At 36.6% G+C, this 22,956-nt stretch overlaps 1 protein-coding gene across 4 annotated transcripts in view; it reads left to right on the forward strand.

Annotated features, from left to right (window-relative positions):
• The window catches only part of LRBA (LPS responsive beige-like anchor protein), a 736,795-nt gene that overhangs the window by 69,371 nt on the left and 644,468 nt on the right, over nt 1–22,956 (forward strand). For all 4 annotated transcript variants that reach the window (XM_081811769.1, XM_081811768.1, XM_081811770.1 and 1 more), the window contains exons 3-5: nt 6,955–7,186; nt 7,400–7,500; nt 13,596–13,691. In XM_081811769.1, the coding sequence (XP_081667895.1) occupies nt 6,955–7,186; nt 7,400–7,500; nt 13,596–13,691 (429 nt within the window). The remainder of the gene's footprint in view (nt 1–6,954; nt 7,187–7,399; nt 7,501–13,595; nt 13,692–22,956) is intronic.

The following is a 22,956-nucleotide window of genomic DNA, read 5'->3' on the forward strand; positions in this document are numbered from 1 at the left end:
TTTTTTTTTTAAAGATTTTATTTATTTATTTGACAGAGAGAGACACAGCGAGAGAGGGAACACAAGCAGGGGGAGTGGGAGAGGGAGAAGCAGGCTCCCCGCAGAGCAGGGAGCCCGATGCGGGACTCGATCCCAGGATCCTGGGATCATGACCTGAGCTGAAGGCAGTCGCTTAACCAACTGAGCCACCCAGGCGCCCGGAAGCCATTAAGTTCTTAATGACCTAGCCTTGAAAGTTACCTGTTACTCCAGCTGAACTCTCTTGGCAGGTTGAACAACCCTAATTAAGTGTGGCAGGACAGCTGTCTTGCTGGAGTTGTGGACTGTAGAGGAAGGAACAGGACAGTTTGATTACTTTTGATTGTTCATATTTTCTTTTCCCCTAAAGTAATCTTAATTTGTCTTTTTCTTTGATTATTATATTCTGTGAATCATAGAAAGGAACATATGAAAAACAAATAGGTTACTTGAAACCATTCACCTGAAAATTTGAAAGGCCTACTAAATGTTTGCCTAAAACAGATAATTCTGTGATATTCATACAAAAAGCTTCAATTCAATTATATTACATTATCCAATGTTTCTCAAAAAAGCTTTTGAAGAATGTTATTCCTTGAAAAGTTCTTATTCAGAAAAAAAAATTCCATTGTCAGGTAAATTTTGGGAAATCCATGCATTGGTTATATATCTTTTTGAGATATATAATATATAGTAGCATATCTCTGGGAATTCTGTCCTGTAAACATTTCTAGCCTTGTTAATCCAGTATTTCTCAGACTTCATGGAAACTTTTTACTTAATACTGCTTTTGTAGACATATGTAGTTCAGTGAAATTTTTTAATTCTTGTGAATGGTACAGTGAACAGTGAGAGGGGAGATGTTATTTGCTACTTTCTAGTACATGTGGGGATTTTGAAAACTATAAAGAGGATAATCATTATCAGTAAAACATGCTTTTTTGACTAATTTATAGATAGTGAAGTTTTTCTTCTAATTTCCTTGTATTCCATGACTTTGCCATCTTAATTCTACATTGTTGCCTCTAGTTGGAGGATCTTACTTTTCACTTGCCTTTGATACAAATGCAAATGGCTTGAGCTTTTTTATTTTTATTTTTTTTTTAAGATTTGCTTTGAACTTTAGGTTTATTAAGACATTCAGTTAAATTCACCTTTTTTTTTTTTTTTAAAGATTTTATTTATTTATTTGACAGAGAGAGACAGTGAGAGCAGGAACACAAGCAGGGGGAGGGGAGAGGGAGGAGCAGGGGGCCCGATGTGGGACTTGATCCCAGGACCCTGGGATCATGACCTGAGCCGAAGGCAGACGCTAAATTCACCCTTTTTAGGTGTGTAGTTTTATGAAATTAAATTTGGCAGATGGATATATTTGTGTATCTGGTATCACAATCAAGATACCAAATATTTCATTGCCTCCCAAAAGTCTTCTCATGTTTTTTTTTTTGTGGTTAATTCTGTGCCTCTGTCCCCAGCCCCTGGCAACCACTGATCCAGTTTCTCTTCCTATACTTTTGCCTTTTCCAGAATATCATATAAATGGAATCATAGAATATGTAGCTTTTGTGTCTAGCTTCTTTGACTTGGCATAATGTTTCTGATATTAATTCACATTGTTAATGGTATCAGTAACTTGTTCCTTATTATTGCTGATTATTATTATGTTGTATGGTTGTATCACAACTTGTTTATCCTTTTACTAGTTGGTAGACATTTGAATGTTTATAGTTTTTGTGATTATGAATAAAGCTTTTGTAAATATTCATGTACAGATTTTTATGTGGACAAATGCTTTATGAAATGGGTTGTCAGGATCCATAGGTCTTTTGGCTCTGTTATATTCAACGTGAGACTTGTGGCATAGATTCCAAGATAGCTACTCTAGTGCTTGCCATTTTTCAGTAGCTTATGTAAGTGGAAGGAGGAAAGTTGCAAAGATGAGTTGTGTTCTTTCCTTTAAGAGTAATAGCCCAGCAGTTGCACATATTACTGCCCGTCCTCTTTGGTCAGAACTTGGTGACATGGCTGGTAACTTCAAGGGAAGTGAAACTTCTGGAAAGTGAAATTTTTTGCTTGGGCCTCATGTACCAAACTAGAAACTCTTTTATTATGGAAGAAGAAGAAAAAGTGAATTGGGAGACATTATAACCTGTGCCACAGCATTGTAATTTTCCCTCAACTTCTCCCTATTAGTAAGTTTCTAGTGACTTTAAACATGTATAGGGTCACATTCACTTCGGAATGGATTCCTAGGGATAAATTGGATACCTTGACATTAGGACTTTTCAAAAGTAAATACATTTTTGAAGGATGCACATAAATAAAAGAAGCTTACTTTTTACTTGGCTTGTTTTATAAACAAGTAGATAGGGCCAGAGAAAAAAGGTGATTTGTCATAAGAAGTAGAAAATATCTAGTTAGGGGCATAAGCTGTGATTGTACTCTGTCCAGTTTTTCTGCTATACCTTACTCTGGCCATATCTTTGAGGAAAAATTTAGCAAGATTCCAGGGAAAATATAGCTTTAAATACTTTGAAGTATTAGAATTTTCTATGTATTACAGTTTTTCCAGTTGTATAAATCTTTTGAAGAGAAGATAATTATTTTTGGTCCATATGTGTTTCTTGGTTTTCTGAAAATACAAGTGACTTAGGTTTAGTGACATTTAATTTTAGCTTAAAGTATTTTATTAATATAACCACTGATGAAAGTAATCATCATGCCCAATTAAAATCCTAATTCAAAACTTGTGAAGGTTTATTTGAATTCTTTGAATAATATGCTTTAAAATTTCTATAATCTTGTACATTAAACTATAACCTGTAGAAAGCATGTTATGCCACCCTGAAGGTTGCTATAAAAATTGTTTATGAAGTTCAGGCCAAGACTAAAATATGTTGAAATGGAGAGTTGTGAAAAATGTTCTATATAACGTAGGAGACCAAATCATGCTAAAATGCAGAAAAAGACTATACATCAGTTTCTAGGCTACATTATTCAGAAAAATACAACCATAAAAAAGGTAATAAGATTACATTTTCACATTTCATGGCTAGTAAAGTGCATTAGGCTGCTCAGATATTCATAACTTATTGTGACATTTGGGAAGATTACATTTTGTAGTGCAGAGCCATTACTACAGCTCAGATAATAACTAGCCAATGCCTAGACTTGGATTATGATCCTTGTCATTGAAAACAAATTTGTGTTTTGAAGGTTGATCAGCTTCAAATAACTATTAGAAAGGGTTAACATGACAGACTGTAGACCCTGTGCATGCTTTTTAGGTATAATAGATATACATACATACAGTATATCAAATATGCCACACATTTGTATGTACCGATTTCTGCCATCAATTTTCTCCTTGAAAGGTATATTTTATAATATTTAAAGCAATGGAGAAATATTTAAAACACCTGTCTGGATACTGCTCTCACACTGTAAACTCAATTTAAAAACTGGTGAAATATTTGGGGTTTTTTGGAAATTACTTTCAAAAATTAATTCTGTAGCTTCTTGTAAGGGTGGTTACTGGTGGAAATAAACAGATTAAAATGGAAGATTGATGTAAGTAATATTAGGGTGAAGGTAAGGTCTCCTAAATTAGTTGCAACTAGATTTTTGACCTGTTTAGACCTGTGTGGGTATGTCCAAACATGTATCTACTAAGAACTCTCCCTTTTCTCTTTCCCCCCAGATGCTCAGTTGCCTTTTCAGAGGCAATCACTATTTAGTTTCTTGTGTATCACTCTTATGTATATGCCTATGTATATTCATGTTTTACATTTATATTGTAGCCTACCGTTCACCACATTTTTTTCCATCTTGATATTCTCATTTAAATAATGTATTTTAGAGATTTTTTTCATGTCAGATGGAGCTGCCTCATTCTTTTCATTGGCTGCATCATATTCCATTATATAGTCATATACGACTTTATTAACTATTACCTGATAATGTTTTTCGGGGGGATTGTTGCTTTTATTTTCTGTTCAAAGTATGTTACAATGAAGTTTTTGTATCCAACATCATTACCTAAATGTATCTGTAGGATAAATTTCTAGTTGTTAAGGTAGCTGTTTGTGTGTGGCTTCTTCTATTTAACATAATTCCTTTTAGGTTTGTTTGTCTGTATATCTATCTATCTATCTATCTATCTATCTATCTATCTATCTGTCTACCTACCTACCTATCCACCTACCTACCTACCTAGCTTTTGCAAGAGGAGATTGACTTATATTGGTAACTGTGTCAGTAGTTCCCATACCAAATATTTTTCTCATTTATGGTAATTTTTCAGTTGAAGTACTTGGTTTTCCAGATATATATCACATCATCTCAAAGTAATTATAATTTAAATTCCTCCATTCTGGTATTTATATGTTGCTGCCTTTTGACTAAATGTATCTTCTGTGCCTCCAGAATAATATCAAATGATAGTGATGAAAGTCACATTCTAACCTTGTGTCTGACTTTCATGAGACTCATTCCAGTTTTCCTATGCGAGCATGATGCTGGCTTTTCAGGTGTGATTGATATATTTTATTATTAAAGGAAGTCTTTTACAAATAATAATAAAGTATGATGGAAATATAAAACCACCATTTAGCAATGCCACAGTAATAATAGTTACAGGTAAGATCCATTAATGGATCTTAAAACTTAAAATCCACTTATGGATGCATAAAACTGGAATAAACTATTTGGTTGTGTCTTACTCTTTTATGAGCTATTGGATTTTGTTGTGAAAAGTATGACGAGAAACAAGTTACTTGCATAGTCTTAAGGTGTTTTCCACAGATATATAATGATTTAAATATGAAATATAGTAACTTTATTTATTTAAAGATTTTATTTATTTATTTGAGAGAGTGAGAGAGAGAGAGCACGAGCAGGGAGAAGGAGAGGAAGAAGCAGACTCCCCTGCTGAGTGGGGAGCCTGATGCGGGGCTCGATCTCAAGACCTTGAGATCATGACCTGAGTCGAAGGCAGACGCTTAACCAACTGAGCCACCCAGGCGCCCCTGTTGTAACTTTAAAATGGAAAAAAATCTGACCATCTTAAACAGGTGATCAAAGCTAACTTTACCAGTAGTTTGGCATATTTATATTAGGTGCCATTGAAATGATATGCTAAGGACATACATCACTTCTGGAATACTTTTGCTAAAAATGCATAACCTGAATTTAAACTTGAAAAAAACTTCCATAGTGGAAGAGTCTATAAAATATCTGGTAAATATGCTTCAAAAGCATCAAAATCATGAAAGTCAAAGAAGGCCTGTGCAACGGTCTCAGTATGGAGAAGACCAAAGGGATGCTGATCATGGATCAGAAAAAGGACTCTAGTGTGACAAGTGGCAACATTTGAGTAAGATCTATAGATTTGTCAGTAGTATTTATCAATGTTAAGTTTATGGTTTTAATGATTTTATTATGATTATATAATATACTCATTTGGGGAAGCTGGGTAAAGGGTATACAGGAATTCTACACTATTTTGCAACTTTCTGAATATTTGAAATTATTTCAGAATGAAAAGTTAAAGACAGGACAAGCAGATAATATTCACACAACCAAATAAAAAAAAAGAATTTTTACATATTTAACAGAATTTTTGGGTGGACTGGGGAACTAAACATGTGTACTTTATAGCCACGACCATGTAGCTAGGAGAATTGGCCCAATGACACCAAGGGGCTCTTTTAGCAGAAACCCAGCTCTCCTTTGCTTATGCTAAATGTTCCTGATGATACAAAGAATTGTACGCTAAAATCTCTGCCAGAGCTTTCCCAGAAGAATCAAATGCTTTACCACTGCACTAGCCAGGAATTCCTATCTCCCTACATGCAGATGCTGCCTCATGTTGTTCATTTTTCCATTTTTTCTTTCTCTTGCCACTGTGTATCTTTGGCAGAACCTGGGAGATATCAGTCCTTGGCTACAAGGAGTTTTAATTGATTTTCTAATTCTGAACTTTCCCTGCTTTTCTGGTGTAAACTCTATTTGGTTGTGTCTGTTATTCTTTTATGAGCTGTTGGCTTTTGTTTTGTAAAGTTCACTTTCTCCTACTTCTTGACCACTTTTTGGGTTTAGGAATGCATAGTGAAATTTCAGAAGGACAAGAGTGTAGATGAATCATGTATGTAGTATTTCTGACAGGTATCTTTTAGAAATCTAGTTGATAAAGATAGCTCTGCAAAGATAATTCTAAAAGTATTTTAATTCTTTTAAACTCTTGGGATTTGTTAAAATTTAAAAAACTCTCCTCTGTGGGAGGATGCTGTGGGTGAGATGGCGTTGTGGGGATAGGTCAGTATATCTTTCTCTGGATGGGTTTTTTGATAGTATCAATGAAATAAATTTTCTTGATTACTTCTTTGGGTGTATGATTATATTTAAGTTATCCTAGTTATTGACAGGGAAGGAAGGGTATTAAAATCGGTAGGTAAAATAAACTAGGAATTTGGCAAATATGAACTCTAAGTTCTGTGTCCACTCTGAGCATTTTTAGCTTTTCATTTCTGTTGTGAGCTGGTATTTTGTATAAGCAGCAAAGCACTTCTAGGTTGCTGTGGATAGTTCACAGAGTTTATAATTCATAAATACTGAATTAGAAGCAGTTAATAGAGCTAAAAGTGAGATCTTTATTGGTATCAGGACAGTAGGTAGTGATTTACCAAAGACATCCTGTATTTGTTTCTGTTGAAAAATATTTCCATTTTTATATTGTAAGTCTTACTTGACTTTGTGCTATCTTAACTTGAAGGTTTCTTTAGAATCTTTATTTTTTAGAGCTGTGTGTGTGTGTTTATGGACCCTTTTGTTGTAAAGGGTAGAGAATACTGTGTATGGGTAGTTACTGGTTAGGAGTGTGCTCTAGTTATATCGAAAAAGCACTAATGTTTTTAATTTTTCCCCCCTTTTTGGAAGCTGGTAGGAGGGCAGTTTGATTTGGAAATGAATTTCATTATCCAAGAAGGTGAGAGTATCATCTGCATGGTGGACCTACTAGAAAAATGTGACATTACTTGCCAAGCAGAAGTCTGGAGCATGTTTACAGCGATTCTGAAGAAAAGCATACGAAATCTTCAAGTCTGCACTGAAGTAGGCCTTGTTGAGAAAGTGCTCGGGAAAATTGAAAAAGTCGACAATATGATAGCAGGTATGATTTTTTTTCTGTAGTACAGTGGATGTGAAGAAATAAAGTTTGATTCTTAAATACTGTATTTCTCTTATTTCGTAATATTTATTTCAGAAATATTTGAGTATCTACCATGTGTGGAACTTTAGTGTTCAAACTCTTAAATAAGCACAGTATATTTTAATCATTGAAGAAATATAAATTGATTGTTTTATTGTTTTCTTTTGTTTCCAGATCTTTTAGTTGACATGTTGGGAGTGCTGGCTAGCTATAATTTGACCGTTCGAGAACTAAAGCTATTCTTCAGTAAACTTCAAGGAAATAAAGGACAATGGGTAAAAAAATGAGTACCCTTTGATATTTGAAAGTATTCCTCTCCTCAAACACATTAGTGGCTTTTAAGCAACTGTTATTATTCTACTGGGGTAAATGTAAAATTGAAGGGAAGAGATAAAATAAAATAGCGTTTAGGTCTGTACAGCTACTTTTGCCATGACCTGACACAGGTGCAGAGTAAGAGAACTGGGTGTTCCAGGCAGGCTAAAACTTGGCCCTTCTTCAAACTCTTAGTCTTCAAATATACATTTAACATTTATTAGAGGAAAAGGGTAAGGATACAGAAGGAAGAGTGTTTGGTAGCAGCACCTAGATTCTTTATTGACCTGAGTAGTTTAGCTGTCGCCCTTAAACTTGAATAACCCACTCAGTGAACACAAGCTGTGCAGTTAATTGGATCCACCCTCCACAGATTCAATTTAGTGGTCCTTTTCAATAAATGGCAGTAGTGGTCAACTTATTTTAAACTCCGGGTGCATTAACAAACTGTTTCTTCCTACCACTTGGTTACTTACTTCTTAGAGGAATACTAATAAATATTTTCTCCATTTTTGTTGCGTTTCTAGGCTTATTTTAGTGCCCTTTAGAGATCATTGCCCACAGCACTGCTTAGCCACAGCTGATCCTTAATCTAGCTCTGTTGAAATATATTTAAATTGGTGCGTTGCAATTGTACACTCTAGTTTATTGTGTTAAAGTGGTTAGATTCAAGCTTCTTTTTATCAAGCTTTAGCTCTCTGGCTACTTTTAAGATTTCATCATTGGGGGTGCCTGGCTGGCTCAGTTGGTAGGACAAGCGACTCTTGATCTCAGGGTCTTGAGTTCAAGCCCCATGTGTTGGGTGTGGAGCTTACTTAAAAAAAAAAAAAAGATTTCATTATTGATTTTTGGCAGTTTTATTGTTTCTTGGTATGGTTTACCTTGTGTTTATTCTTATTACAGTTCTGGTATCTGTGTGTTTATAATATAATTTTCAGCAAATTTGGAAATATTTTGGTCATTATTTCTTTAAATATCATTTCCCTCCCTCCTTTTTTGGGACTCTAATTACATGTATGTTAGCTCTCTTGATAATGTCTGGTAGGTCACTCAGATCTTTTCACTTTTTTTTTTTTTAGCTTTTTCTCTTTGTGCTTCATTTTAGATTGCTTTTGTTACTGTATTTTTAAGGTAATTGCTCTTCTGCAGTGTGTTGATTCTATCCATTAAAATTTTCAGATTTCAGATTTTTTTATTTCTAAAAAAATCTCTTTAGTTCTTTTTAGTATCTTCTGTTTTTCCTCATTATGTTCATGTTTTCCTTTAAATCCTTGGGACTGTTGAGCATATTTATAATAATAAGAGTAATAATAGTTGATTTCATGTTATTATCTACTGAGTCTATCATCTTTGTCATTTTCTTTTTATTTATTTATTTATTTATTTGCCATTTTCTAGATCAGTTTTTTACTCACTGATTTTGCTTCTGCTGACAGGTCATATTTTCCTTCTAATGCTAGTGATTTTAGATCGAGTGATATTAGATATAGTGAATTGTTCCTTGTTGAGTGCTGGATTTTGTCATATCCCTTTTCAGATTGTTAGACTGTTTTTGCAGGCAGATAAATTATTTGTGGATCACTTTACCCTTCCAGGCTAGTTTAAAAGTTTTCTTTTGGTCAGGTCCAGATTGGCTGTTATTCTAGGTCTAGTTTAGCCTCCTTATTGAGGCCTGATTCTTTTAGGGTCTCAGTGAATGACCCTAAGTCTCAGGTATGGGATAAGAGGTAGTGTAACACCGTGGTCTCTACATAGTGCCTAGTAGGGTCTCAAACAATTTCTGGCTGTATAGTAGCTGTGGGAATTCTTTGACTTATAGGTGTTAATATCTTGGCCTCACCTTGTTCAGTTTTATGGTAGGTTTGAATAGTTTGATATTAAGCCAAGGAGGCAGTACAGATTTCTGGAGCTTCCTGTCTGCATAGCTCTTTTCTCTGTAGTACTCTGCCTTGAAGCTTTTATCTACCTCAGACTACCTATATTCCATCAAGTCAATGAGACCTTCAAGTTCTATTTTGTTTCCCTCTTCCTGTGCAGTGATAGAAATTGCATCCTGGTAGAAAGTCTGGTAATCTCACGGCTCATTTTGTTTCCTTTTTCTCAAGTATAACAGTCTTGAGCTACCTCTTCTTCCATGTCTAAAAACATGTAAAATGTATGTTTCATACATTTTATCCAGTATTCTGGTTGTTTATGGTGCTTTGATAAGTCTAGGTCCTGTTAGTGTATCATGTCAAGAAGAGGAAGTACAGATCTTCTTCAACTTACAGTGGGGTTCCATCCTGATAAACCCATTGTAAATTGAAAATGTCAAAAGTTGAAAATGCATTTAATAAACCTACCCTACCAAACAACATAGCTTAGCCTAACCTATCTTAAATGTGCTCAGAACACTTACATTGGCCTACAGTTGGGCAAAGTCATGTAACACAAAACCTATCTTATAGTATAGTGTTGAATATCTTATGTAACTTATTGAATACTGTATTGAAAGTGCAAAACAGAATAGTTGTGTGGGTACAGAATGGTTGTAAGTGTATCAGTTTTTTACCTTTGTGATTTTGTGGCTGACTGGGATCTGTGGCTTGCTGCCACTGCCCAGTGTCATAAGAGTATTGTACTGCATATTGCATATCATGAGCCTGGGAAAAGATCAAACTTCAAAGTACTATTTCTACTGAATGCATATAGCTTTCACACCATTGTGAAGTAAAGTCGTAAGTTGAACTGTCAGAAGTCAAGGACGGTCTACATGCTGGTTTCATTTTAGTTTTGATTCTATTCAGTGTATTGTGAATATATAATTAATACATTTTTGTTGGTGAATATAGAAAACTCTGAGAAAATAGCAGAGGATATGAATAGATGTTTATTTATAGAGATAGAAACCCCACAATCAAATAAACACAAAATCACTAATAACTAGAGATGTTCAAATTAAAACAATATTGATATGTCACCTTATGTCTATTAGTATTGAGGATTATAAAGTTGGATAATAGCAAATATAATTGTGGAATAGGGTTATTTTATTTAATTTTTTTTTGGTGGGGTCAGCATTTATATTTATTAGCTGATTTGCAGCTTTGCTTTGTTTCAGCAAGTTAAGTCTTTGCATCAGTAGTTGAAACGGAAAATTATTTGATTCACTAATTATATTTTGAAACTGTTTTCACACTAATGGTAGTAATGATAGCACAAGAGAGACCATAGCCTACTTTTAAACTAGCTTAGGGGCACCTGGGTGGCTCAGTCGTTAAGCATCTGCCTTCCGCTCAGGTCATGATCCCAGGGTCCTGGGATTGAGCCCCACATGGGGCTCCCTGCTCCACAGGAAGCCTGCTTCTCCCTCTCCCACCCCCCCTGCTTGTGTTCCTACTCTTGCTATCTCTCTCTGTGTCAAATAAATAAAATCTTAAAAAAAAAAAAAAAAAAAAGAAACTAGCTTAAAACAGAATTCTTTAAATCAAAAAGGAACATGGCTATGCTTAAATGACAGAATTGATGGGATTGATGTCTTCCTCCCTGTCACTTGCTACGGTGGGCACATTAGAATATTGAAGCATAATTATAATTATCATGGCCTGGTGATTGCATCTAAGTTCTGAGGGTTATGTTACATAAATGTTAGATTACACATCTTGTAGTTACATACATTATTTTGATTTGTCTATTTCAAATTCCATCTTTTTTTCCATTTTTATTTTTTTTTTCAAATATTCATTTAAATTCTAGTGAGTTAGATATAGTGTAATATTGGTGTCAGGAGTAGAATTTAGTGATTTATCACTTACAAAAAACAGGCATATAGTTATTTTGAACCTGTATGTTAGTGACTGGAGTGAACACTCATTAGCCAACCTCAAGTAATCTACCACTACTCAGTCACATAAATTATACCCATATCCAGTGACTTGGTAATTTGCTTCTGAGTACATGTTCCATGAAATTCTCAGTTTCATAAGGAAATACACATGGGGATGTTCAATGAAGCATTATTTTTAGTGGCAGTGAATTGTCACCATGGGGGCTTATCATTAGAGTAGATAGGTAAAATGTACTGGATGCATAGAATAGATTATTATATAGCAGTTAGAATCGATGCAAAAGTTAATATGAATAGATGCAGGAAGCAGGAAGAAAGAAACATATGTCTAACCCAACATCATTTAAATTATAAGTACAGTCACACAAAAACATTTTTGAAGGAACACATAAAAAGATTAAGTATGTTTATACAGTTGCTTATGTGACTGGGAGTAGAATGAGGAATAGGTTTAGGGCATAAAGGGAGAAAACAATGAGCTGTTAATAAAACAAGCAAGGCCTTGGGGCGCCTGGCTGGCTCAGTTGGTGGAGCATGCAACTCTTGATCTCAGGGTTGTGAGTTCGAGCCCCACATTGGGTGTAGAGATTACCTAAAAATAAAATCTTAAAAAAAAAACCCCATAAAACTGAAAAAAAGAAAAAAAAAACCTCAGACATTTGTGGAATGGTTCTCCAGATGGAAGTGCTATAATATTGTATTTTTACTTTTGACTGCAGAGTTATTTTTAGTTATTTCATTTTGGAATTTATTTTAAAAATTCAGTGTGATTGTAGTTACTTGTTATTACACTTTTGTAATTGAGCAATGTGGCTAACTGAAAATTTCTTGGTCACTTAAGAATAAAGCTCTCAGGGTCCTGGGATTGAGTCCCATATCAGGCTTCCTGCTCAGCGAGGAGCCTGCTTCTCCCTCTGCCTGTTGCTCCCCCTCCTTACGCGCGCGCTCGCGTTCTTTCTCTCTCTCTCTCTCTCTCTCTCGCTGACAAATAAATAAAATCTTAAAAAAAAAAAAAAAGAATAAAGCTCTCCACTTAACATTTCGGTAAAAGATTGCTGGACTCTTTTAGACATTTAATAAATAGAGCAGATACCAAATAAGATGAAGGCAAGCCAGTGATTTCACTTGTAGTTGACCCTGTTTAGAACTTTTAATGAAGAAGAATGTACTGATATCCTGTTTGCTTATAAACTGATTAAAATGATAATGTGTAGATGATTGTTCTTTACTTTTCCTTGTAAATAAGTCTTTTCATTTTAGCTGTTGTTTCGTGTATTAGAGGAGACTTGTGGGTCAAAGAGGCATTAAATAAATGTAATGTTACAACTTTTTTATATGCTATACAGTAAAGGTAATATTGTAGAATGAAATATGACAGGGAGATTGTATCCAGTCTAGAGGTCAGGGAACACTGCTATGAGAAAGTGACCTTTAAGATGAGCTCTAAAAGATGGGTAAGATTTATTTAGTTAAGAGGGGAGGGAAGTAGGCCTAGTGGGAACATTTTAAGCACAAGGAATAGTTTGTACTCAGGCCCTGTTGTGGGAAGAAGGCAGAGAGGCTTTGTGGATGGAGTGCAAAGAGAGGGGAAGATGGAAATGCAGAATGAAGCTAGTGAGGTTGAGGTAGATCGAGTATCTTGTGGGCTGTGTTAAGGCTTTTGGTCTTTATTTTAAAGGCAGTGGGAAGCTACCTGAGAGATAGCATAATAGAAAGGTAAAAGTGTAGTGGTTAAAAGTATGGACTCTCAAGTCAGACTGAGTTCTGATCCCAGCCTTGCCATTTGCTACCTGTGTGACCTTGGACATGTTCCTCTGTCTCAGAGTACCACCTCCTGGATGGTTTTAAGGTTAAAATATTTTTATTGTTTCTTTGAAAACAGTCTTTAACAGTGTAATATAGTAAGCATTATTTGTGAAATTAAAAAGTGTTTTAAAGAGGGATGGGTGGTGGGTTGATATAGTTTGTAATTTTAAAACATTATTTTTGCTGCAGTATGGAGAAGTTTCAGGTGTCAGGTGATATTGGCCCATATTTATCAAATACCTCATATGTTCTATCATATTACAAAAATGGCATAGAGTACCTTTAAGATAGTGAAAATAATATGCTTTTAGCTAACAGCATTTTTGGTTATTCTTGGGTATATTAAAGTATGAGTATATTAAAAATAAGTATTTTTGTTTTATGGTGAATGTGTGTTTAATGAGTTGTTGATTATTTTCATAGCCTCCACATGCTGGGAAGTTGCTGTCTGTGTTAAAGCATATGCCTCAGAAGTATGGTCCTGATGCCTTTTTCAACTTCCCAGGAAAGAGTGCTGCAGTAAGTAAATTTTAATGAGGAAATCACTTGGAGTTTTTTCCTTGGCTTCCAGAAAGTACAGCCGTGTAAACAGCCCTGACAGGTTCATTGTTAGGTAGAAACTTCTTTGCACAACTTAACTTATTCCTTACAGCAGTTATTCGTGTTACTTTTTCCTGTTTTAGAGGTGAAGAAATACAGGCTCAAAGAAGAAGGCTGTCCATTTATAGCTTGGGGCAACAATGGAGTAAGAACCTAGTTCTTTTGAACATGTTGTCTTTAGAATTTATTTCTGCATTCTCCAATAGATATTTATGTGTGACACTTTCACTTTCTATCTTACTGAATATCTTTCTTCAGCCTTGCATTGCCCCAAAGGGTGTTTCTTTTGTACCTGGTGAATAGAATCAGAATAACTCTTTAAAACTTTCCGGCAAGTTCTCCTGATTTGGGAGTTTCCAAATTATATCAGTTTCAGCATTCTCTCTCTCTCTTTTTTTTTAGTTTCAGCATTCTTATAAGCTGTTAATCAGTTTAATATAGTTGAAATAAGACATTGCTAGTAATATCTGTAGTGTTTTGAAATGTTATAGGAGTGCATTGTATAATGTGTATATGTTATTTATGGAAGCTTTTTTACCTCTTCATATTACATTCGTCTGCTTCTTACTAGCAAAAAATTTTTTGAAGATATTTCAGCCTGTTCTTTTTCTGAGATTTTTTTTTGTTATTTTTATTTTGTTTCTCATAATATCTTATTTGCTTGTTAGGCCCTATGTAGTAGTCAGGTAATATCTGCAGAAAGAAAAGAGTGTTTTAAAAGGACATTTGTAATATTTGAATATTTTACACACAATACACAGCTTTCTTTGGAAAGTTTATTGCTTGTATTGTTTTCCTCTATAATTTTTCCTTACGAAGCATTTTAGATTTGAAGCTTTCCAGAAAAACTTTATTCTCTTGACATTGAGCCTATAATTTGCCTTTAATATAAGAAGCAGTCTTATGAGGTTAACTTTTTTGAAATGCATATTATGATTGTTTCCTGTTAACTTTGTTTTTCTTTTAGTTGAAATTCCAGTTAGTTAACATACAGTGTAATGTTAGTTTCAGGTGTACAATTTAGTGATTCAGCAATTCCATACATCACCTGGTGCTCATCGTGACAAGTGTACTCCTTAATTCCCATCACCTATTTAACACATCCTCCTGCCCTCCTCCCCTTTGGTAACCATCAGTTTGTTCTGTATAGTTAAGAGTTCATTTCTCCATCTGCCTGTCTCTTTTTTTCCCCTATGATCATTTGTTCGGATTCTTATATTCCCCAAATGCATGAAATCTTATGGTATTTGTTTTTCTTGGACTTACTTAGCTTAGCATGATACTCTGTAGCTCCATCCATGGCATTGCAAATGGCAAGATTTCATTCTTTTTGATGACTGAGTACTATTCCAGTGTGTGTGTGTGTGTACACCACATCTTTATCCATTCATCAATGGATGGACATTTGAGATCTTTTCATAATTTGGCTATTGTAGATAATTCTGCTATGAACATCAGGGCACACATATCCCTTTGAATTAGTATTTTTGTATTCTTTGTGTAAATACCTAGTAGTGCAATTGCTGGATTGTAAGGTAGTTCTATTTTTAACTTTCTGAGGAACCTCCATACTGTTTTCCAGAGTGAGCGCACCAGTTTGCATTCCCATCAACAGTGCAAGAGGGTTCCCCTTTCTCCACATCCTTGCCAATACTTGTTCTTTCTTGTGTTGTTGATTTTAGCCATTCTGAAGGTGTGAGGTCGTATCTCATTATAGTTTTGATTTGTGTGGGTTCATTTCTGGGTTTTCTTTTCTGTTCCATTGATCTATGTGTGTATTTTTGTGTCAGCACCAAAACAGATCTGCTGTTTTGATAACCACAGCTTTGTAATATAACTTGAAGTCCGGAATTGTGATGCTTCCAGCTTTGCTTTTCATTTTCAAGGTTGGTTTGGCTATTTAGGGTCTTTTGTGGTTCCATACAAATTTTAAGATTCTTTGTTCTAGCTCTGTGAAAAATGCAGTTGGTTTTTTGATAGTGATTAGATTAAATCTGTAGATTGCTTTGGGTAGTATAGACATTTGAACAATATTTGTTCTTCCAATCCATAAGCATGGAATGTTTTTCCATTTCTTTGTGTCATCTTCAGTGTCTTTCATCAGTGTTTGATAGTTTTCAAGTATAGATCTTTTACACCTTAGGCTAAGTTTATTCCTAGGTATCTTACCGTTTTTGGTGCATTTGTAAATGGGTTTTATTCCTTAGTTTCTCTTTCTGCAGCTTCATTATTGGTGTATAGAAATGCAACAGATATCTGTACATTGATTTTGTATCCCGTGGCCTTACTGAATTTGTTTATCACTTTTGGTAATTTTTGGTGGAATCTTTTGGGTTTTCTGTATAGAGTATCATGTGATCTGTGAATAGTGGAAGTTTGACTTTTTCCTTTCCTATTTGGATGCCTTTTATTTTTTTGCGTTGTCTGATTACTGTGGCTAGGAATTCCATTTCTGTGTTAAATAACAGAGGTGAGAGTGCACATCCCTGTCTTGTTTCTGACTGTAGAGGAAAAGCTTTCAATTTTGGCCCATCGAGGATGATATTAGCTGTGGGTTTTCATATATGGCCTTCATTATGTTGACATATATTCCCTCTAACCTTGCTTTGTTGAGTGTTTTTGTCATGAAAGGATGTTGTACTTTGTCAAATGCTTTTTCTGCATCCATTGAAAGGATCATATGGTTCTTTTTTTTTTTTTTAAGAGATTTATTTATTTGAGAGAGAGTGAGAGAGATGAGGGGGAGGAGTGGCAGAGGGAGTGGGAGAGAGAGAATCTCAAGCAGACTCCCCGCTGCGCGTGGAGCCCGATATGGGGCTTGATCCCACAATCCTGAGATTATTACCTGAGCCGAAATCAGGAGTCTAGTGCTTAACTGATTGAGCCATCCAGGTGCCCCAGGATCATATGGTTCTTATCCTTTCTTTTATTAATGTGTATCCTTTTGATTGATTTGTGAATATTGAACCACCCTTGCAGCCCAAGAGTAAATCCTGCTCGATTGTGGTGAATGATTCTTTTAATGTACTGTTGGTTTCGGTTTGCTAGTATTTTATTGAGAATTTTTGTATCCATGTTCATCAGGGATATTGGCATGTAGTTCTCCTTTTTAGTCAAGTCTTTATCTGGTTTTGGTATCAGGGTAATGTTGGCCTTATAAAATGAATTTGTAAGTTTTCCTTCCATTTCTATTTTTTGGAATAGTTTGAGAAGAATAGGTATTAACTCTTCTTTAAATGTTTGGTAGAATTCACCTGTGAATCCATCTGGCCCTGGACTTTTGTTTCTTGGGAGATTTTTTATTACTGATTCAATATCTTTGCTGGTTATCAGTCTGTTCTAGTTTTGTATTTCTTCCTGTTTCAGTTTTGGTAGTTTATGGTTGTCTAATTTTTTTGGCACATAGTTTTTCATAATATTCTCTTATAATTCTATTTTGTGGTGTTGGTTGTTATTTCTCCTCTCTCATTTGTGAATTTATTTATTAGGATCCTTTCTCTTTTCTGTTTGATAAGTCTGGCTAGGGGTTTATCAATTTTATTAATATTTTCAAAGAACCAACTCGTGGTTTCATTGATCTGTTGTTTTTTAGTTTCTATATCATTTATTTCTGCTCTAATCTGTATTATTTCCTTTCTTTTCCTGGCTTTTGGCTTCATATGTTGTTCTTTTTCTAGCTCCTTTAGGGGTAAGTTCAGGTTGTTTATTTGTATTTTTCTTGCTTATTAAGGTAGGCCTGTATTGCTATATACTTTCCTCTTAGTACCAATTTTTGTTTCTTCTTTGGTTTCCTGGTTGACCCATTCATTGTTTAGTAGCATGTTTTTTTTCTTTATTTTTTTTTTTAAAAGATTTTATTTTATTTATCCGACAGAGACAGCGAGAGAGGGAACACAAGCAGGGGGAGTGGGAGAGGGAGAAGCAGGCTTCCTGCTGAGCAGGGAGCCCGATGCGGGGCTCGATCCCAAGACCCTGGGATCATGACCAGAGCCGAAGGTAGACGCTCAATGACTGAGCCACCCGGGCACCCCAGTAGCATGTTTTTTAACCTCCATGTATTTGTGGTCTTTCCACACTTTTTCTTGTGGTTGACTTTAAGTTTTATAACATTGTGGTCAGAAAATATGCATGGTATGATCTCAGTCTTTTTCTTTTTTTTTTTTTAAAGATTTTATTTATTTATTTGAGAGAGAGAGAATGAGAGACAGAGAGCATGAGAAGGAGGAAGGTCAGAGGGAGAAGCAGACTCCCTGCTGAGCAGGGAGCCCGATGCGGGACTTGATCCCGGGACTCCAGGATCATGACCTGAGCCGAAGGCAGTCGCTTAACCAACTGAGCCACCCAGGCGCCCGATCTCAGTCTTTTTGTACTTGTTGAGGCCTGATTTGTGACCTAGTATGTGATGTATTCTGGAGGAAGTCCCATGTGCACTTGAAAAGAATGTGTATTCTGCTTTAGGATGGAGTGTTGATGGAATGATGAATGTATATGTTGAGTCCATCTGGTCTAGTGTGCCATTCAAAGTCATTGTTTCCTTAGATGATCTCTCCATTGATGTAAGAAGGGTGTTAAAGTTTCCGACTATTATTGTATTATTATCAGTTAGTTTCTTTATGTTTGTTATTAATTGTTTTATGTATTTGGGTGATCCCATGTTGGGTACATAAATATTTACAATTGTTAGATCTTGTTGGGTTGTCCCCTTTATTATGATGTAACGCCCTTCTTCATCTCTTGTTATAGTCTTTGGCTTAAAGTCTAGTTTGTCTGATGTTAAGTATTGCTATTCTGGCATCTTTTGATGTCTATTTGCATGATAAATGTTTCTCCATCCTCTCACTTTCATTCTGCAGGTGTTTTTAGGTCTAAAATGAGTCTCTTGTAGGCAGCGTATAGATGGGTCTTGATTTTTAATTTTTTTTCTTTCCAAATTTTTATTTAAATTCTAGTTAGTTAACACACAGTGTAATATTGGTTTCAGGAGTAGAATCTTGTGATTCATCACTTACATATAATACCCAGTGCTTATCGTAACAAGTGCCCTCCATAATACCCATCACCCATTTAGCCTATCCCCCACCCACCTCCCTCCATCAACCCTCAGTTTGTTCTCTATCATTAAGAGTCTCTTAGCATTTGCTTCCCTCTTTTTCTTTTTTTTTCCTTCCCTAGATGGTTTTTGTTTTTTTATCCACTCTGACACCCTATGTCTTTTTAGCTTTTTATTTATTATTATTATTATTTTTAGAGAGAGAGCACAAGCAGGGAGGGGTAGAGGGAGAGGGAGAGAGAGAATCCCAGGCAGGCTCCACGCCCAGCATGGAGCTTGACACAGGGCTCAGTCTCACAATCCTGAGATCATGACCTGAGCTGAAATCAAGTATCAGATGCTTAGCTGACTGAGCCACCCACATGCCCCCTGATTCCCTAAGTGTTTATTTCATTTACATTCAAAGTAATTATTGATAGATACATATTTAGTGCCATTTTACTACTTGTTTTGTCATTGTTTCTGGAGATTTTCTCTGTTCCCTTTCTTGTCTTTGTCACTTTTGGTTTTTCCTTTCCACTTAAAGAGTTCCCTTTAATGTTTTTTGCAGAGCTGCTTTAGTGGTCATAAACTCCTTTAGTTTTTGTTTGTGTGGGGAAACTCTTTATCTCTCCTTGTATTCTGAATGATAGCCTTGCTGGGTAGAGTATTTTTGGTTGCAGCTTTTTCCCATTCAGTACTTTGAATGTATCATGCCACTCCTTTCTGGCTTGCCAAATTTCTGTTAATAAATCTGCTGCTAGCTTTATGGGTCTTCCCTTATAAGTTAAGGACTTCTTTTGTGTTGCTGCTTTTCTTTATCACTATATTTTGCAAATTTAATTATAATATGTCTTAGTGTTGCCCTTCTGTTGATTTTGTTGGGAGTTCTCTCTGCCTTCTGGATATGGATGTCTGTTTCCTTCCCCATATTAGGGAATTTTTCAGCTATGATTTTCTCTAATAAATTTTCTGTCCCCTTTTCTCTCTCTCTTCTTCTTTTGGGACTCCTATAATACAAATGTTATTATGTTTGGTGGAGTCACTGAGTTCTGTAAATCTAATGTTCCATAATTATTCTTTCTCTCTTTGGTTTAGCTTCATTATTTTCCATTATTTGTCTTCTGTATCACTTACTCATTCTTCTGCTTCTTCCAGCCTTGTGTTCATTGCATCAAGCCTGTTTCCAATTTCAGTTGTTGCATTTTTCATTGTTTTTTAACTTTTTTTTAAAAGATTTTATTTATTTATTTGACAGTGAGAGAGAGAGACAACGAGAGAAGGAACACAACAGGGGGAGTGGGTGAGGGAGAAGCAGGCTTCCCGCTGAGCAGGGAGCCAATGCGGGGCTCGCCCCCAGGAGCCTGGGACCATGACCTGAGCCAAAGGCAGACACTTAACAACTGAGCCACCCAGGTGCCCCCCTTTTTTAACTCTTTTGTCTCTGCATTAATTATCTCCCTGAAGTCTTCCATTCTTTTCTCAAGTCCAGCAAGTATCCTTATGATTGTTACTTTAAATTCTCCATGAGACATATTACTTATATCTGTTTCCCTTAGATCTCTGTCTGGGACCTTATCTTGTACTTTCATTTATGATGAATGTCTCAGTCTTGGCATTTTATCTAAGTCTCTGCCTTCTTATATGTGTTAGAAAAGCCCGTTATGTTTCCTGCTCTTGAGAGTAATGGCTTTATGAAGAAGTCCTTTAGTGTCCAGGGTCTGGTGCCGCAGGGAATGTCTCTGGTGTGTGCTGTGTGCACTTTGCTACTGTGTTTTGACTGCTCTATCCTTTAGGCCAGTCATTTGCGTAGACTCTCCTTGCCTGAAGTAGCAGTGTTTGGTCCTTGGTCAGAATGTGGCAGATTTTAACTAGGTGTGCTCTGGTCTGTTTGTTAAATGAGACCTGATACTACTTCCACTAGAACTGGAGCCCTGTAGAATTCTCTGGTCGGGAGACATGGCGTGGACAGGGTTTTTTGCTGTTCTTTTGGGGAAGTGGCCTGCCCTGCTGTGACTGAGGCAAGCTTGACTGAGAAGGGCAATACCATCAGAGCCAAGGGTGTGGACTTGGTGAAGCAGGTTAGGCAGCTGGTGTCCATGCTGCTTCCCTCAGGTGGCTCTATGTTTATGTCAAGGGGTGGGGGGAGGGAAATGGCACCATCCACCTCTTTTGTTCCTGCAAAGGCATATCCCTGCACACTATCAGGGAAGCACTCAGAGAAGAGTGAATAGTCTCCCTGCTGTGTGTCTTAGGGTTTTTTTTCAGATTGCTGTCTTCACACTGTCCACCTCCAGGCTGTTGGCCTGCCTTCTATTCAGGAGCAGTGTACTGCTCTCTGGGCTCTATCCCAGCAAGTCTGCTGACTTTTAAAGCTTCATGCTTTAGGGATGTGTTGTGGGCAGGAACCTGCACTGGTTTGCTGGGGGGAGGGTCTCACCATGCTAGGACTGAGGCAAGCTTGACTGAGAAGGGCAGTTGTGCCAGAGTGCAGGGGTGTGGGATTTGCTATAAGCAAGTCAGGCAGCCAGTGTTGGGGCTGAGCTCCTTTCTGCAGGTGGCTCTGTGTTTATGCTGAGGTGGTGGGGGAGGGAAATGGTGCCAGCCGGCTCCTTTTTTCTGGAGAGGTATCTCCTTGAATACCCACTTCTCAGGGACACACTCTACTAATCTCCCCCCAGTGTGCCCCAGGTGCTCCTCAGATCATTCTGTCCATGCTGTTTGCCCCCCAGGTTGTTTGCCTGCCTTCTCTCTAGGGGTAGGGCAGCACCCTTAGGGCTCTATCCCAGCCAAGCCCATTGACCTTTAAAACTCCAGTTTTCAAGCCCTGCTGGTTCCAAGAACTCAAGAAAATCAGCCCCTCTCATTTTCCCAGCGTGTGTCTCTGGGGGAAGTGTTTTTGTATGTTTCCCTGTGTGCTCTTCTCTCTCCTGCATTTCTCTGCGACCATGGTTCCTTCCTCTCTGCGGCATCTGTGATTTCCCCTATACCACATCTCCACATTTCCTACCTTCCTCGATGTGGCCTCTTCTCTCCCTTTAGTTGTGGAGTTTGTTCTGTCAGTCATCAGGTTGATTTCTGGGGTATTTAGAATGATTTGATAGTTATCTAGCTGTGTTTCTGGGGACAAGACGAGCCTAGGGTCCTCCTACTCTTCTGTAATCTTCTCTCTCTTCCTTGCATATTATAATTGTATATGTTTATAATTCTCTGAGATCATAATGTGTCTATTCCACTTACTTGCATTTATCTTGGAAGTGGGATAGTTCAGCTAAACAGCTTTTAGAACTTTTAGAGAATAGATGTTTTAAATATATTCAGTGACTCACTTCTTTCCTTAGATATAGCTTTTCAAGGGAAATTAAAGTATTCATGGATAGGGGCACCTGGGTGGCTCAGTCGTTAAGCGTCTGCCTTCGCTCAGGTCATGATCCCAGGGTTCTGGGATTGAGCCCCACATCAGGCTCCCTGCTTGGCAGGAAGCCTGCTACTCCCTCTCCCACTTCCTCTGCTTGTGTTCCTGCTCTCACTATGTCTCTTTCTGTCAAATAAATAAATAAAATCTTTAAAAAAATAAAGTATTCATGGATAAATTATTTTTATAAAACTTTTGCGTTTTCTTTTATTTATTTATTTTTAATTTGATTATGTTATGTTAGTCACAATACAATTCATCATTAGTTTTTGATGTGGTGATCCACGATCCATTGTTTTCGTATAACACCAAGTGCTCCATGCAGTACGTGCCCTCCTTAATACCCATCACCGGGCTAACCAGTCCCCTTCACCCCCTCCCCTCTAAAACCCTGTTTGTTTCTCAGAGTCCATAGTCTCTCATGGTTCATCTCTCCCTCCAGTTCCCCCACCTCATTTTTCCCTTCCTTCTCCTAGTGTCCTCCATGCTATTCCTTATGTTCCACAAATAAGTGAAACCATATGATAATTGACTTTCTCTGCTTGACTTATTTCACTTAGCATAATTTCCTCCAGTCCCATCCATGCTGATGTAAAAGTTGGGTATTCATCCTTTCTGATGGCTGAGTAATATTCCATTGTATATATGGACCACATCTTCTTTATCCATTCATCTGTTGAAGGGCATCTCGGCTCTTTCCACAGTTTGGCTGTTGTGGACATTGCTGCTATGAACATTGG

This window comes from Leptonychotes weddellii, chromosome 2 (assembly GCF_054177405.1).
Source record: "Leptonychotes weddellii isolate Sample4059 chromosome 2, ASM5417740v2, whole genome shotgun sequence".
Taxonomy (NCBI): Eukaryota; Metazoa; Chordata; class Mammalia; order Carnivora; family Phocidae; genus Leptonychotes; species Leptonychotes weddellii.